General features: G+C 39.5%; 1 protein-coding gene across 1 annotated transcript in view; it reads left to right on the forward strand.

Annotated features, from left to right (window-relative positions):
- LOC124556600 (E3 ubiquitin-protein ligase HERC2) overlaps positions 1–19113 on the forward strand; it is an 832907-nt gene that overhangs the window by 18785 nt on the left and 795009 nt on the right. Inside the window, exons 3-4 of the mRNA XM_047130567.1 lie at positions 5779–5996; positions 10763–10963. Coding sequence (XP_046986523.1) covers positions 5813–5996; positions 10763–10963 — 385 coding nt within the window. The 5' untranslated portion in view covers positions 5779–5812. The remainder of the gene's footprint in view (positions 1–5778; positions 5997–10762; positions 10964–19113) is intronic.

Here is a 19113-nt window from a genome sequence, read left to right on the forward strand (position 1 = left end):
ATCTGTGCTCATGTATCTATTGCTTGCTGGGTCTCATGGACGAACAGGGCAAGTTAGGTCCCACACGATCATTGTTGTTGGAGCCCATGTTGATTTCTACAGTGGAGGTTTCGGTCTCCAGAAATGTCATAATATGCAAGCATAAAACATGTTCTAAAATTCTACCACTGACGGATGTCAGAGATATAGGCCTATAGTTTTTTGTGTTTGTTCAACAACCCTTCTTGAAAAGAGAAAAGATCTGTGCTTTTTTCCCATCATCAGGAACCCTTTGTTCCACAAGAGACCTGTGGCCCACTGCTGCTAGAAGAGGGGAAGTTCTTTCGCATACTCTATGTAGAACTGTATTGGTATCCTGTCAGATCCAGTGGCCATCCCTCTGTTGAGTGATTTCAGATGCTCTTTTGTTATTCATGCAATGATTTAAATGAGGTACTACTATGCAGACTTCCTTTGTGAAACAGTTTTGGAAAAACACAATTAGTATTTCAGCTTGTTCTGTGTTGTCCTCTGTTTCAATGCCATTATGGTCAGAGTGTATCTGGACAGATGGCTGTGGTCTGCTTACTGATCTAACATGAGACTGAAACGTTTTAGGATTTTCTGTCCAACAGTCAACAGAATTTTACTTTGGAATTTGTTGAACACTTCACGCATGTGTCTCTTTATGCTAATTTTGCCTTGATTTAATTTTTGTTTGTATGTGAGGCTTTGGCTTTGCCTAAATTTGTGTGAAGCTCTCTCTGCTTTCATAGCAGTTACCTGACATGGCTGTCAGACTGTGGTGGGTATTTTCTATCCCCACAACTTTACTTGGCATGTAAGTGTTTAAAGTGTATTGTACAATGCCCTTGACCTTTGTTCTTTGATACTCAACATTGTTTGGGGGGCATGAAATTTTCATGTTAACTGCTCAGGTAATCTGAAATACGCGTCTTATCACTCATGTTAAGCAGAAGGTGCTTCCTACCTTTCTTTGTATTCCTATTTACAGCTGTATTCAGTGATGCTGTAACAGCCTAATGATCACTGATTCCCTGTTCTGCGCTAACTGAGTTGAAAGGTTTGGGTCTGTTTACCACCAACAGATCTCTATGTTATTACCGTCACGAGTGAGTTCTGTGACTAACTGCTCCAGGTAATTTTCAGATAAGGCATTGAAAACAGTTTCACACGATTCCCTGTCCCTTCTAACTGCCCTACTGACTTGAGTCCCACAGTCTATAGCTGGCAAGTTAAAATATCCGTCTAAAACTGTAACACAACCAGTAAATTTACTCAAAATATGCTCCAAGTTCCCCGCAAATGTTCCACCATATCTACTGCTGAGGTAGGGAGTCTATAAAAGCATCTGAAGACTATGTTTGACCCACATTTAATGCTTGTTTTCACCGAAATTATTTCACGCTCCGAATCTCTGCTAATCTCACTAGACACTATTGTACTTTTTATGCCCATAAACACACCTCTACCTCCAGCATTCAATTTATCTTTGCAAGGTACATTCCGATCAGAATTTAGTATTTCATTGCTGTTGACATCTGGTTTCAGCTAGCTTTCTGTGCCAAGTACTATTAGGGCATTGTGATCATTTATAAGTGAGGCTAGTTCCAGGACCTTTCTATAGATGCTCCTGCAGTTAAATAATAATATATTAACAAACTGCTACAAAGAATGCTACCCTTTCCTGAGTTGGACACACCTTGTCTGGCATGTGGAGAGATTTCTCTATTTTTAAAAAACCAGCATGTGCATGCCATGTTTACTCTGCTACCCTAGTTGCCACTTCTTGTGCATAGTGCATGCCTGACCTAACAAGGGGGAGGGAGGGTCCTACAATTCTCCACCCAATAGCAAAGGTAAAGAAATTGACGTGCAAGATTGTTACAGAATCGTCTGAGCCTCTGGTTTAAACCTTCCACTTGACTTTGAACTAGAGGACCATGATCAGTTCTGAGAACAGTGCTTCAAAATGATAGCTTTCCTTCCACACCCCAGTCGAGGCTAACTGTCTTCACCAAATCTGCCAGCTGCCTGTAAGAACCAAGGATGGGCTTTGAACTCAGGAGGCAGGTACCATTTGTGCCTACATGAGACATGAGTGGCAGCTGGGTGCATCCATAATACTCATTTTCTGCTGGCAGAACCTCTTCCACATCTTGTATGGGATTTGCAGCAAGCATACAGAGTGGATACAGGCCACTATATCCCTGAGAGGCAGGCACACAGAGTGGATACTGGTCAATATATCCCTGAGAGGCAAGCACACAGAGTGGATACTGGTCGATATATCCCTGAGAGGCTCCATCATCTGCCTAACATTGGAGCTCCCAGTAACAAGCAATCCCACCCTCTGTGCATATCCGAACCTCTCAGAAAGATTGGCCACAGACCCAACAGGCGAGGTTGTGTCATGCTGGTTCAGATGTACTTTCAGCAGTAGGCAGTACCTCAAACCTGTTTTTAAGGTTTGTGACTGGTAATCAATCTTGCCTTCCACCTAGAGATTCATGACCCCCACCACTGTTCACCAATCACTGTCAGGTAAGTGTCGACCAATCAAGAGGTGGGAATTGAAATGAGCAGCAGCATCAGAGATCTCAGATGATGCTGTAGACTCCAGAGGTGCCAAAGCAGTTGTAGTAGGTGCCCTGACACCAGTGCACCTCAGGACAGAAGCATGAGGCCTTTCGACCATGACCACCAAAGCTTACAGCTGTTTAAGGACAGTGCCCAATTTCTGCTACATCTGTACACAATGGGCACAGTCCCTATCCATCTTTAATCAATTTCTGTGTCTACCACAGGTACTGTAACATTAACCCAAGAAGTTAATCTCATTCAACACAGAGATTGAAAAATACACAAACTCTTACAACAAAATAAGTAGCACTACTAGAACAGCTAAATAAACAGTCACTGTTCAGTTTTACACAGAAGCACGTAAGATTGGCACTAAACTAAACACTGTATACAATCTGTACAAACAAGAAGCTGCTGCTGCTGCTGCTGCTGAACTCTGCTCTGACCTGAGACTGAAGGTCTACTTTCATTTGATTCCTGTATCCAAAAGGAAGGTGTTTGAGATGGATGTGGTGTGTTTGTGTGTTCCTCTGTTGCACACTGGGCTTTCATAATCCTAAGTCGATCCATTCACTGGAAGCCTTGCAGTGTGTTGGCTCATGTAGTGATACAGAGTTGCTCTAGTATCCTAATTCTTCCCTTATAACCATAATTAAACGTTATCACAGTGTCACAAACACCCAGGCATAGAGTTTTCATTCCTAGAAAAACATTTTTTGGTATGCAGGTCCAAATGACATTATTGAAAGACTCATTTGGGTTTTGTGTTCAACCATGGAGAAATTTGGAAAGGAGGTCAGGATGAGCTAACTCTCGGATTTAATAGCTTCCATCACTGCAAATGGTATGCTATTTTTATGCCTAAATTATTACTCTGTACCCACCACCTGAGCTTTGCGGTATTTCCACCATGAATCAACACCAGGTAGGCAAAGACCAGGTATACGTGTATCACCAGTGGATAATTTGTAGAAAAATGTGGCCTAAACTGCTCTTTTCATCCCTTGTAGGTCATGTGTACTGTTTCTTATTGCCATTCCATTATATTGCTGGAGTTCATCAATGTTTTTGTCTGTAGATCTTCCTTTACCTCTTAACACGAACATTAACATGAATTCAAGGAATAAATAGGTGAAAACCACAGCCTTCTAGTTTGAATAGTTCCATAGATAGAGATACTTCAGGAAGTCAGTGCAGAATGACTGGATTTTCTTACCATTGCACTATTAACTTTGAAATAGTAAAAACTACACTTCCAAGTGGAATTAATCAACAAATGATGCATCAAATTATTCAGGAGAGATCAAATATTATTAAGAGATAAGATCGGAAAATGTCACTTTTTGACCAATTTCACAACATTGCCACTTTTTGACCACTTTCACAACATTGACACTTTTTGACCAATTTAACAACATTTACTCCCCTTAAGTATTATGCGTTTCAAAATTTCATCATCAGGGTGAGGATTAAAATCAAACTTTAGTACAGAGCTCATGAAAGTGAGCACGTAGACTGAATACAATACAAATCTTATCTTATGTAGGCATATTGACAGTGTCATTGTCTATTTGAATAGAACCGGTGCCAAACTATTCAAATAGACAACGGCACTGTCAAACATGCCTACATGAGATGAGATTTATATTGCATTCAGTTTATGTGCTCACTTTTGTGAGCTTTGTATTAAATTTTGATTTCAGTCTGATAATGAAATTTTGAAACACTTAATAAAAAATTGTGCGATCAAGACCATTCTATATTTCAAAGTTGTTCCAAATCTGAATTGTTGCCTGCCTCTACCATAGTTTATCTATCAGGTAATGGGAATTACCAAAATAGATGCTATACAGTGCTAGTGTGTGTCAGTCAGAGTTTACGGTCTCAGTCAGTGCGTACTGTTAGTAGGTATTCATGTCTCATGAACTTCTGCACCTTAGCTGATATGTTACTTGAAGTGGGGTATGTTTTCAGATTGATTAAAGAGCTGAGTCTCAGCTGCTCAAAAAATCTTAACCATAATACATTTACAAGTGTGGATGAGCAGTCCATCTTGCTGAAACTGGATTACATCTTATGGAGATCTTTCAGCAATATGGAGATACTGATTAGTACTGACAGTACTCTCAATATGATGTAGCACAAAACAGAAACCTTACTACTTCACACTGATGTTGGCACTGCATGGTTCAAACTGGGCTTTGTGATGTGTGTACACATGTAGTGCCCCAGTTCTTGTCACATAAAAATTGACTTTTCATAGAACCTCTCTCCAGTCTTTCCATAAAATACAGAAAAAGCACGGCATACTTATTGGGCTGTAACCCACGGACTCGAGTTAAAGTTTGGAGGATCACTGCTGTTATATACAGGTCCTTCTATGTGCGATTGTTGTCAGTTAAGTATTTTCCTCCCCTTTTGAAACATGCTGCAAACTATTGCATGCAGTCTGCTCAAGTCATCCAATTTTCATTACCTTGTGAACCAGACATATATTGTTCCAGGTGTGATGTTCTGTCCTACAACAGCTTGCTGCACTGAATGGCCACCCCGTAAAAATCCTGCAGTCCTGTCCTTGATTCAATGTGCTGTGTGCTGTGCTGCATTTCTGTGGCTTTGGTTAGTTCACAAATGTGTCTGCAGTGTGTCATCTTTCATGAAGTCTGTGTGAGGGCCCATCGATGCTACAACCCACATAACTCACTGTTTCTGTCTATCAGGCTACATTGTTGTATGAGCTTTTTAAACAAGAAATGTGATACTTTGGGTAAGGCTTATAGGAGTCAAAATGATCTCTAAAGTTGTGACGTACTTGATAAGCCTTTAATTATGAAAGCCACAGGCAACAGACAAAAGGTGACAAATATATCTGCATGCTAAAACTGTAATATGTTTTAAGATTTACATTTGGCTTTAAGTGTAGTTTCTCTAAATATTTACGTTAATTGAGGTAATGCATGTTGTAATGTCAGTAACATGAAGAGCATTTAAATGGGTTATATGAATTTTGATATTCTTGGTCAGTGCTATAGGCCCCATACAAATGAGGCTATGAAGAATGGCGGTTTCAGAGTTCTGTTCTCCAATGTTTCATTTGAAATTAAATACTGAATTCAGATTGTGTTATACTGTGTAACTTCATATTCTGTTAAAATTTAATGTGTGGTATGATTTATAATTAACTACATTTTACAGATATTGCCTTCTGATTTGGTTCCAAGCAAGTGAGATGATGGATGTTATATTTCGAACACAAGGCCGCTTGGATAACAAGTGGCTTAAAACTGACCTACAACAAGCATTTACTCCCGAAGGTCTCTCCCAGCTGTGGAATGAGCTCATTAAGGATGGTGAGGTGGCTGGCTCTTTCAGTGATGGACTGCTCAACTCTGTTGGTGTCATGGCTAGAAAAGGCAAGTTTTTTTTTTATAAATAAAGTATCTACAACATTTGACTTTTATGTGTAATTAATTTCCTAATACTCAGACTATATAGTCATGCAACAAAAAATGGAAAAATTAATGTGTGAGGGCATTATGTGAATTTCAGCAAAGCAATTTATATTGGAAAAATCCAGATTTGTTTGTGTAGCAACATTTATCAACCTTGCAGTGTTGAAATATTACTGTAATGCCAATACAACATATGCACACTGCAGATTGTTGTTATTGGTAATGACAGTGCACAGAACTTCAAAGTGTTTACTGCATTTTCCAGTAATTCGGCCACATGTGTTAATGCAATTGGAGTCTTAGTGAAGTGTTCCCATGTGTGACTACCATACCACTCGATCCCAGCTAGGACATGTTTTCAACATCTTGGGAATCCATTTGGTGGAAGCCAGAATCACAGTATGTGAATGTTCCTGCAGAACGCAGGGCTTTCAAGTATTCAAACTAGGAAATGTTATTCTGGCAATCTACTCTCCATAAGATAAGGAGCTCACAATGTGCAAACCAAGCTGTTATTTGAGTTTGTGGCAATAAACAGTGAGTGAATTAATTTCAGATTCCGTCACCAGCAGGCCTTAACACACTTAAAAAAAGTAATCAGTGCTATTGTCACATTGAACTCTAAAATATCTGTTTTGCTAACACTATTTCCACTTTTAACCTCAAGTGAAATGAAGTAGTCTCAATATTTATGGAGATAAACTTACTGGACAAAATATTAGTCCCCCCCCCCCTTCCCCCCCCCCCCTCCCACCCCCCTCCTTTTAAAAAAGACCACACTGGTTGCTTTGGAGTGCTGTAGATGGTATGGAACTGGTACTGGTCATCATATGACCCTCCACCACTGACATAAGTGGCACGTATGTGCCAGTCCGTTCTGTGGAATCAGAGCACTAAGATGGATTGACATGGAGGCATAACAGAATGACACAAATAAGCTGTAGTGTTTGGAAATTCCCATGACAACACTGTGAATGAAATCAATAGATTTGTTGGTGTTTCTTAACCAATAGGGACTGAAGTCGCATTTCACATCTTGTTGATGAGAATCAGTTTTAAACCTGATAAGAATGGCTGCTGTTGGTGAATGCAGGTCCACCTCGACCGAATTCCACATGAACACTTTGGAGGGAACTGCACATATGGACATTTGGAGTCAGGTATCGTGTGAATGGCCATTGCTCACAGAAGAACGTATTCTTGCACATCTTAAATGGCCAAACAACACAGAAATCGCACCGTAACTGATTGTAGGTGTGTTGTGTGGTCTAGCAAGTTGCAGTTTTGCCTCTTTACAAATGTTACGAGGCATAAAGTGCACTGATCACCCCATGAGATGTTTAACCCCAATGTGTGGAGAGTGTAATTCAGCCTGCTGATGTTTCTGTAATGTTTTGAGGGTGTTATTTGGACTATTACATGGACCCGCTCATTCGGGTTACCACAAATATGAACCAGAATGTTTATTTCAACATGATGTGCGTCCAGGTGTTACCCTTTCTTCTGTAGTTTCATGGTGAGTTTGCTCAGGACACTCATCTCTTCCAAGATGACAGTAGTTGTGTTCAAAGGGCTGAATGCATACATTCCTGATTTAATGAACTCTGAGCCACTGCATCTCAAATAACTCATTAAATCCTCAATCTCAATAATAATTTTTTGTCCAGTGTGCTGATGAGGAGGGTGTAGTTTAAAACATGTGACATTTGAAAATGTGGGATTTTAGAAGAGACAAGGAAGGTAATTTGTAAATCCAAGGTAAGGGAAGCTCAGACTGCTAACAGATCTGGTACTATTGTACAATTGTTTTTGTTTCTGGTCGGCGATCACAGTAGTATTCTTTTAATTGTGATTAGTTTTGACTTACAGTTTCTGAAGATGGCCAGTGTATGTACGAAACTGGTCATGATTATAATTGTATTTCTGTGTTTGTATCTAGCACAAATAAAAAGAACTGTACAGTTTGTCTATCACTTTTCTCCATGAACATTTGTTCCCTGAATAGCTGCAACTAAGATTAATTAGGTAGTAAGAGATCCAAATAGTGATGAAACACACATTTTGGGGAAAAGGACCACATAAATAATTCCAAACTATAAAAACATGAATGATTTAGGAGTGAAGGAGACCACTTACTGAATGGTAGAGTCATTGAGTCATCAACAGACACACAGAAATGAATGAAAACTTGCCAGCTCTCGGATGAGTGTGTGCAGCTACACTGTGCAAGTAAACAATACTGGGATTGCAGTTTGGTAGTGAGCAGTAGTGAAGTCTTGTCGTGTGCAATGGGTAGAGGGAGAAAGAGGCGAAGATTGGGAGGAGGGGTTGGGAAGGGGCAAATGGCAGCTTGGAGCGAGGTGGCAAGTGTGGGGGATAGGAATGTGGGAGGGAGAAGAAGCAGTTGCACAGAATAGGAATGCAGCTCACGGACACGGGCCAGCAAGTTGTTGCAGCGCACTGTTATGACATGGAGGAATTATTGTGAGGGAGTGACAGGACAGAGAAAGGGGAGAGTTTTGGGTAGGGGGCATGGGTACATTGGTTTAACACAGATTGAACCCAGGAGGATTCCAGGAGTGAAGGATGTGTTAGAAGGATGACTCTTATCTGCATAATTTAGGAAACATGGCACTGGAGGGAAGAATCTAGATGGCACGGGTTGTGAAGCAGCCATTGGACTGGACCATATTATGCTGAGCAGCATGTTCCACTATTTGGTAGTCAACTCTGTTCACCACAGTTTGGTGGTGGCCATTCATTTCTATGGACAGCTGGTTGGACTATACCCACATAAATGTTGTGCAGGAATTGCAGCAGAGCTGATATGTGACATGGCTGCTTTCACAGGTGGCCTTGCCTCTGATGGGATAGGATAGCCTGTGACACAACTAGACTTGGATGTCCTGGGTGGTATAGGGGCAGAACAAGATGTTGTTTGCATTGGGTGCACGACAGAATACCACTTTGGAAGGGTGAGAAGGATCGTGAGTAGGCTGTGTCTCCTTCCTGGGCATCGTGATAGTTAATTGAAGCCCTGGTGAACCACGTGGTTCCAGGGTGGTATTGGGTGATGCCTGTCTGGATAGCGATGCATGTTAAAGTGCCTGCTGCTTCTGGGACAGAGAGGTGCACTGGGCCCGGTTCGAATCTGCCCAGCGGATTGATGACGAGGGCCAGGGTGCAGCTGGCTCTTGGGGATGTGGGAGGGGGGGGGGGGGGTGTTGTATGTGGCAAGGAAATTCTCGTCACTGCAAATACTCCTTCTACAGATGCCCAGGCTAAATGGGAGCAATATTTTGATATAGAAAGTGTGACAGTTGTCAAAAGGGAGGTACTGTTGCTTGTTAGTAATCTTAATATGGACAGAGGTATGGATGAGGCTGTCAGAAGGGTGGAGGTCAATGTCCAGGAAGGTGGCATGTCGTGCTGAGGAACACCAGGTGAAGTGGATGGGAGAGAAGGTGTTGCGATTGTGGAGGAATGAGGACAGGGTGTCTTGGCCCTGGATCCACATCCAAGAAGATATCATCAATGAACCTGAACCAAACAAGGGATTTGAGTTTTGGGAGGCTATAAAGATTTCTCTCTAGATGGCCGTAAAAAGGTTGGCGTAGGAGGGTGCCATGCAGGTGCCCATGGTTGTGTCACAGATTTGTTTATATGGTATATCTTCCCCTCAAAGGAGAAGTAGTTGTGTGTGAGAATATAACTGGTAATGAGTATAAAGAATGAGGGTGTGTATTTGGAGTAATAAGGATGTGGGAAGGCATAATGTTCGTTAGCAGTCAGGCCTTGAGTATGTCAGATGTTGGTGTATAGGGAGGACGCATCGTGAGTAAGGATCCACGTGGTAATGGGGTTGGTACGTTCAAGAGTGTATCTATGATGTGATAGGCTAGACTACGGGCAATTGGTTGGAGATGTTGGCCAACAAGAGCAAAGATTCTTTCAGTGTGAGCATAGTAGCCAGCTACAATGGAGTTTCCAGAACTTGGGTTTATAGATTTTGGGAAGCATGTAGAAGATGGGTGTGGAGTGGGGGCATTGCAGTGTTGAGGGAGGAGCCAGGGGAGAGATTGTGGGATGGGTCCAAGAATTTGAATAGAAATAGGAGATTATGTGGGACTTCTGAAATGGGATGATTATGGCAGAGCTTTAAGGTGAAGGACTCCGACAGTTGAAACATTGTGTGAGATAGTTACTGCAGTTCATCACAATAGTGGTGGAGCTTTTGTTTGCACTGAGGATGATTAAATCACAGTCTGTCTTGAGGTTTCAAATGAAGTGTAAAAGAGAGAGATAGAAATGAAATACCTAAATCTGCCATTGTTTTCATGTAACTGATTGTGGGAGGGTGGAAGGAGTAAAGGTAAGCTAAACAACAAAAGTAGTTAGTTGAAGCCAAGTGGCTGTCAGAAACCAAGCTTCCACTATAGAGCAGAGTTGTGAGGTACCAGTGCTGGAATGAAGAAACATGTAGTGAGATAGGCAAGTAGTCTGCAGCTGTTATGTTGTAGTGTAGTTGTGCAACATGATCTTTTGTGCTATTGGTATAGATTATTTGTGTACATTCTTTATGATGGAAAGATTTGTGCTTATCTAGCTGACGTAGAAAACTGCACAGTTCCATGGCATATGACACCTAGATCTGAGAAAAAAACTAAGAAGAAAAATTTATTTTTGAATCTGAATACTTTTTAAACATTTTTTGTTTAATATTCCAGGTGACAGTGGTCATTATTATTGTGGTTTGCGAGTGCTTACTTGTGCTTGCTGTGATGGTGTTTGTGGACCTCAAAGTGGATGTAACTGTGGAGCTTGCCAACAACTTGATCAAGAAATGGCATCTCTTGAAGAAAACAAGCTCTCAGAACCACCTCCATCCCAGCCACAGCTTGACAGATGGGTGTGGGGTCCTCAGCCAAGTAAGATATTTGACAAATTTTACTCCTGCCATCCATTTCAGTTGAATAGTTGTGTATCTATTGGGGGGACAAAAATATGGAAACACCACAGAAATGCATACTTGAAAATAAATGTAGATGCTAGCCAAACCCGCAGATTGCACTGTTGTATGTGACCACAAGTGTTACCTGTGCAATGCCCTCGATACATTGCAAGTGTCAGTTGTGCTCAGAACAGTGTTCTTTGTAGTTGTGAGCTTTATGTCAGAGCTCAGTGCATTCAGATGTGGACAAATTGTTGGTAACCTAGGTAGCCGAAGTGTTTGGTGTTGCAGGAGGCACCATATCAAAACTTTATACCACATACAGGGAAAGTATCCACAAAGCCACAACGCCAATGAAAGTGTGTGTTTAGTGATTATCACAACCAGTCATTGAAGACTGTGATGAAAAATAAGAGAACAACGGCTGCAAAAGTTGCTGCACAACCAAATGTCACACTTGCCAATCCCGTTGGCAACATACAATGTGAAGGGAGCCCCATAAGCAGGATGAACTGGAATTCCATAATCACTCATCAGTAATGCAAATGCCCATAAGAGGAAAATGTGGTACCAAAGCCCTAAAACCTGGACTGTGGAGCAATGGTAGAAAGTCATTTGGTTGGATGAGTCTTGTGTTTGTCGCTGTTTGCAATTTCTGGCTGAGTTTACATCCCAAGAGTGAATCATGGTGGGGGTCAGTGATGAGTTGGGCAGCTGTATTTTGGTATTCCATGGGCCCCATGGTTACTCTGCAAGGTCACGTCAACTGCCAAGGCTTATGTGAGCGTTTCAGATGATCAGGTTCATCCCATGGCACTGTTTTTGTTCCCCTATGGTGATGCTGTGTTCCAAGACAACAGGTCCCTTGTTCACACAGATTGTATAATCTAGGACTGGTTTTGTGAGCACAAGGATGAATTGTTGCATCTTCTCTGGCCACCACACTCACCAGACCTCAACATTATTATATTATTGAGCGTTTGTGGTCTACTTTAGAGAGAAGTGTTTGTGATTGGTATCCAGCTCCGTCATTGTTTCGTGAACTTGCCACTATTGTACAGGAAGAGTGGCATAAGATTCCCTTGAAAACCATACAGGACGTGTATTTATCCATTCCAAGACAATGGGAAGCTGTTTTGAATGACAACTGTTTTTCTACACCGAATTAGGCATGGTAATGTGTTTTTGGTGTTTCTGAATTTTTATTTACCCCCTATACATAAATATGTCATTCGATACTAATATTATAGACATAGTGTGTGGCACTTACTGTTCCACTGTAGTGTGGTTTTGAAAATGTAGTATTCCTTTGTCATGCTTTGATTGTGATTGCAGGGTGGAAGTACGTATAAGATTACTAAAGTAAACTACTGCACAAAGCCATCACTTATAAGCGTCATCTCACATGATTTTTCCCCTACTTCTTGTTGATGTCTGGCATATTTTAGCTAATGTTTCTGGGAATCGCAAACATGAAGGAGAATACACAACACTGAAATTAATTTCATACCATAAATTACACACATGACAATACACGTATGATGAGGCATGTATAACTAACTGTTCATGATCTCTGACTTTGAGTAGTCATTGTGGTGTGAAGCCCCCAGATACTGCAAACATTGTGGTGTGGTATCAGAGAGCATAGATATTTTCCTGGGCAGTCTCTCACCACTTGATTTGTAGGCAAGACTGCAAATTACAAACAGCAGTAGGTGGAGAGCCATGATAAATTACTAACCAACCACATCCCAAACATGTTCTGTAGTGGTATGTCAGGTGAATATGGCAGATGCGGAATCTGTAGTCATTATTTGAAGAAGACTTGCACTTTTCTTGCCACATGTGGATGGACATTATCATACTGAAGTTGCGTGAAGGAGAAGCCCTAAAATCTCTGGTGTAGTGGCTGCAGTTAAGGCTATCCCAATACATAGGAGTGAATATTACATGTTATATGCAATGCCAACCCAAACCATCAAATTAGTACTTTTTTCACTATGCCACACAGCAATACAGGCTACTGAATTGTGATCACCAGTACTGTGTCTGACGTGTGTTGCCATAACTGTTGGACACGTTGAAACAGAAATCTTCTAAAAATTCTATGTATTGTCACTCAGCATGGCAGTGACGCTATTTATGTCTATGTAATAGGATTTGTCCAATATTGATCATTTATTTCTGGTACCCCATTCTATAAATCCTATGTTTAAGTATTTCAGTCTGGGTGTTTTGTATATTTGCTTTCCACTTGTGGGAACTAAATTATCTATAACTCTAAACAAAGTAAAATCTAATTTGAATTCTTGTGCTTTGAAGAATACATAGTCCTGTACACACAGTTAATTTGTATACAGTGGTCAGCCTTCCCCTTATACATACCTCAATGTGAACATTCAGATCATCACTTTGATTTGATTTTTTTATTTGGTCCTGTTGATTACACATTGTACAAAATGTGTACTAGTAATATAGGGCGTGTCAAGTGAAATAATGAAAAATTATGTGGGCATTATACTTATTTTCTATGAATGATTGATTGCGAACAATATTACAATCTGCATATTAATGGTATAAGTTCAAGTGAATGCTTAAAATAGTAGAATAAATGGAAGCACACGTTTTTATCCCAATACCAGAAATAAATAATGAAATTTACATTTTGTCATTATGAGTTAGATGAAAATACAAAATTTTTATTTTCATCACATAAAATTTCAAGTGAATAATTGCTAGTGTAGAATAAATGGTAGTACACATTTTCACACATGATATAAATAAATTTACATTTTATTGCTATAATTTATGTTAGGAGAACACAATTTTGTCTTCATGAAATAAGTAAAGATTTTCTTTCCTCTATTTTTACTCAGAAGGATACCTTATTACTCCAGGAATTCATTCAGTATATAATAAGTCTGTTCTCTGAGGAATGTTTTTAGTTTCATTTCGGATATCTGCATGTAATTAATTTCCTTTTTTCATACTGATGGAAAGCTTGTTGTATACTTTTATTCCTGACTCAGTTACTCCCCTATGGACTTTTGTGATGGTTGCAGAGCCTTAGTGAAGATTTTTCATCTGTCTTGTGTTAGGCTTGTGAATGTCACAGATTTTCTGGAATAATTCCTTGTTGCTGGCTGAAACATCACCAGTGAGTGTATATATTCATTTGTAACAGTAAATATCCTGAGAGTCCTAAAGAGACCTCTGCAGGATGTTCTGTTATAGACCCAACATATTAACCTCACTGCTCATTTTTGTAGTTTGAAGACACTTTCAACTCGTGTAGAATTTCCCCAGAAGATAATACCACAGGGGAGTACAGAATGAAAATATGCAAAATATGACAAAAGCAATATTTCTCTGTTTACAAGCTGAGAAATAGCTCTCAGAACAAAACATACTGTGCTGTTTTTTGACCATCTGATCAATTTGCTCTGTCCATCTTAGCTGGCTGTCTACTTGGATGCCTAAGAATTTTGTATGTGTCGTTTCATAAATTTTTTGGTTTTTGATCTCCGTTTCGGGAACTTGAGTTTTTAATTTACTGACTGAAACTGTGTAGTGTTTGTTTTTGAAAAATTTAGGGTTAGGCTATTTGCTGTGAACCATTCGTGTACTTGGTTAGTGACTGTCAGGGCTGTATCCTGCATTACGGTGTTGGGACCATTGATTAGAATACTCATATCATCCAAAAACATGACTACTTTTGCTCTGTCATTAATTATAATGAGTAGACCATTAATGTTACTCAGGAAAATCAATGGCCCATGTATCAAGCCCTGGGGGGACTCTGTATTTTACATTTCTCCAGTCTGAGTTTACTGTTGCACCTGCCTACAATAAGATAACTCTTTGCTTCCTGTTGTGTAGATAAGATTCTAGCCATTTTTTCTTTGATGCCATAGTGTGGAAGCTTTTTTAGCTATGTGTTATGATCTACACAGTTGAAAGCTTTAGCAAGGTCACAAAAGAGCCCCATGGGATACCTTCTGAGATTTAATTCACCCAGAGTTTCGTCTGTTGGGCTAAACATAGCTCTGTCTGTGGACAATTCCCCAATGAAAGCCAAACCATAGATTTCAGTAAGCCATTTTGTGTCATATGGCAGTAAACCCTATCATAAACTATGGGAATCACTGTTGCATGTTTCAGTCTGTCTGGAAATGTCCCAGTTTTCATTGACTGGTTACATAAATAGCATGACATGTGACTGATTATGTCTGTGCACAATTTCAGAATCCAATTTGATATTCCATCATATCCAGAGCTTTTAAATAATTTTATGATTTTTTTCAATTTCTTTAGGGGTTCTGTTCTTGAAATGAAGTGCTGTATTTGGTGTGATTTGCATGTTTTTTAGTAGCTCTATGGCTTATGTGGAGACTGTTTATTACCATTCTCTGTTCTTTCAGCTACAGTGAGGGAAAAGTTATTAAAATGAGAGGTGACAACTTTTTGATTATTGTTGTCTGAAGCACTACCAGAGGACTGTGGAGTCCCTACTTGTTCAGACTTTATATTTGTCCCACTTTTTATGATGTTCCATATGGTTTTAACTTTATTGTCTGACTTGCTGATTTTTTTCTACATAATGCATTAATTTGGCATTCCTTATTACACACATTAAAATTTCACAGTATATTTTGTAATGTTGTTTCACTGCTAGGATTGTACAAGCCCTGTATGCTTTTTACAGGTACATCTTTTCAGCACATGATATTTTGATGCCAGATATTATCCACTCTTTCCTTCCACGAAAGACTGATTTCATTTTAATATATCTTTTGGGGGAAGCAGGCTTGAAAATGTTTGTGAAATAAGTCCAGGAATGAATTTAATTTCTTAGTCATTGTAACTGCCCAGTACACTTTTTCCCATTGTTCATGGTGTAAACTGGTTCTAAACAAGCTAGTAGATTCCCTGTTTATTATTCTAACATGTTTAACCTGGGTTTGATCATTTACTGTTTTTCTGCTGACGAGTTTTAAAGTTGTCACTTGACCATTGTAATCAGACAGACCATTTATTATGGCTTATGTTTTTACATCATTATAATATGTGGAGTCCAGGAGCAGATTATCAACCAAGGTCTTGCTGTGCCCAAATACTCTTGGGAATGAAACCATTGGGAGTAGGTTGAAAGTTGAGAACAATGATTCTAGTAGTTTATGACAGTTACTATTTGAAAGAAAATTAATGTTAAGATCGCCACATACTATAATCTGACTGTTGTTCCTATAAAGGTTTGTAAGAACTGATTCCAGCTGCAAGAGGAACTATTTAATGTTTCCCACAGGTTTCCTGTAAACTGCAGTTATTATGAGGAAATGATTTTCCTGTTGTAATTTGACAGCAGAGCATTCTAAATGTTGTTCAATACAGTACTTACTCACAAACCATAGATGTAGCTAAGAGTATTGTACATATAGATTGCCACCACACCTTGTCTTAAGTTGGTCCTGCAGTAGTAAGAAACAATTCAGCCAAGAAAAAAGGTAAGGCTCTGTTTGTTCTCGGGAGATTTAGCTTACCTTTGAGAGAAGTAGCCTGTAAAAGACTGGATTGGCCATGTACTAGTATAGGTTTCATTTCTAAAGTTGACAGGGCAGGAAAAATACATTAAGGAAGAGAAACACATTTGTCATGCTCTTTGAGAGTTGCTTTCCATTAGAACGTTCTAAATGGGGTACTAACAGTAATAGGCAGCCCGGGTGGCTGACTTGTGGGATAAGGATATCATGTAGAACAAAGTGGGAATTATATCAAAGTGTTAGAAGCAGTCACAATCAAGCTACAGTAGCCCATTACAAACAGTATTGTAAGGACTTAAAATGTTATTAGCAAGGCAAAGAGTGTGTGATATGCAAATAGAAAAGCTAATTCACAGGATAAAATTAAAACCATATGGTCAGTTGTGAAGGAAATGTCTGGTCAGTAACACAAGGTCAACAATATAAAGTCAGTTTGCAGTAAAAATATTTCTGTTACTGATAAATCAGATATATGCACAGTATTTAACAATCATTTTCTGAGCATTGCTGGTGAATTAAATAACAATTTAGTTTCCACAGGGAATCATATAACTTTCCTGGCAAATGCCTTTCTGAGATTGATGTCTGAAATACTCCTCTGTGATACAGACAAGAGGGAGATCGAGTCAATAATTAAATCACTGAAGACTAAGGACTCTCATTCATATGATGGTGTGCCTAGCAGAATATTAAAGTACTGTGCTGCACATGTTAGCCCTGTATTTAGCCATATTTGTAGTTTTTCCTTTAGGAATGGTCAGTTTCCTGAACGATTAACATACTCAGTAGTAAAGCCGCTTTATAAAAAGGGAGAGAGAGATAATGTAGATAATTTTAGATCTATTTCTATGCTATCAGTGATTGCTAAAGTTATGGAGAAGGCTGTGTAATGTAAGGGTAATTGATCCATTTATATCACACGATCTGCTATCAAATGTGCAGTTCAGCTTTAGAAGCCGAAAATGCTATATTCTCTGTGAGGTACTGGATGGGTTAAATGAAAGGTTTCGAACACTAGGCATATTTTTTGATTTAACTAAGGCATTTGATTGTGTTGATCACAAAATATTGCTCCAGAAGTTGGACCATTACAGAATACGAGGGATAGCTCACAATTGGCTCATCTCTTACGTTAGCAACAGACAGCAAAAGGTCATTATTCGCAATGTGGAGAATGGCTGTGATATGGGGTCTGAGTGGGGTACGGTCAAATGGGGGGTTCCCCAGGTATCAGTGTTGGGGCCACTCCTGTTCCTTATTTATGTAAATGATGTGCCCTCTAGTATTACGGGTAACTCTAAAATATTTCTGTTTGCTGATGACACTAGCTTGGTAGTAAAGGATGTTGTGTGCAACATTGCCTCGGTTTCAAATAGTGCAGTTCATGACCTAAGTTCATGGCTCGTAGAAAATAACTAACGCTAAATTACAGCAAGACTCAGTTTTAATTTCACAGACTGGGCATATGATTAGTGAAATTGAACAGTTCAAATTTCTAGGTGTTCAGATAGATAGTAGGCTGTCACGTAAAGCCCATGTTCAGGATCTTGTTCAAAGACTTAATGCTGCCATTTTTACTATTCGAACAGTACCGGAAATAAGTGATCGTTCAACACAAAAATTAGTCTACATTGCTTATTTTCATTCGCTTATGTTGTATGGAATTATATTTTGGGGTAAGTCTTCCTATTCTAAACAGATATTTTTGGCTCAGAAATGGGCAGTTCAGGCAATAAGTGGTGTAAGTTGTGTGCAGTCTCCTGCTGCATCCATTTTCAATAAGCTACCACTCGAATTCAAAAATCTTGCAGTAATCACCACATTTTCAAATCGAAACTGAAGAGTTTCCTCATGGGTCACTCCTTGTATTCTGTCAAGGAGTTCCTTGAAAAATTAAGCTGGTTGTTGTTGTATTGTTGAGAGAGTTTACTTAAACTTATGGACTGACTTTTTTTGGGTTCATAAACATTTATTTTTGTCTGTTATTACTTTTATGTTGTAATTTCATGTACTGATATGTTCCATGACCTTGGCGATTTGCTCCTCAATTTGGTCCTATGGAACTTTATGTGTAAATAAAATATAAAAAATAAATAAATCACCACCACCACCACATCAGTTCATACAATGTGTGGTTTTTCCACCTTCTGCAGCTACACTCATCTTGCAGTGGGCCAAAGACACTCCTGAAGCTTTTTCATTCAGATACCAATAGTTTCTCATCGTCCATCTTTATAGTAGCATCACCATGTCCCAAATCTGTGTGTTTCAATCTCCTTGTGAATGTCTTTCTGTGGTGCGTTTTCTCTTGTCTCTGTCATGCATAATATTACCATGCAAACTAACTTTCTAGACACATCCCATAGGATGTTTACAGACTTAGCCTGTGGAGACTATTTCATCCGGTTCTGACTGCCAAGACCCCTGTCCAGTATGTGTCAGGTGTCATGAGAGAAAACAAAATTTGCATGCTGTCTTTCTAATTGCTCGTTTTCTCTGTTTTTCTGTGGTCTTTCCAACACAGATTTCCTCTTCTCGGCATATAAAATCCAAGCCCTCAGCTGCTTTTGATTCTTGAATGCTTCCC

The sequence above is a fragment of the Schistocerca americana genome, chromosome X (genome assembly GCF_021461395.2).
Source record: "Schistocerca americana isolate TAMUIC-IGC-003095 chromosome X, iqSchAmer2.1, whole genome shotgun sequence".
NCBI lineage: Eukaryota > Metazoa > Arthropoda > Insecta > Orthoptera > Acrididae > Schistocerca > Schistocerca americana.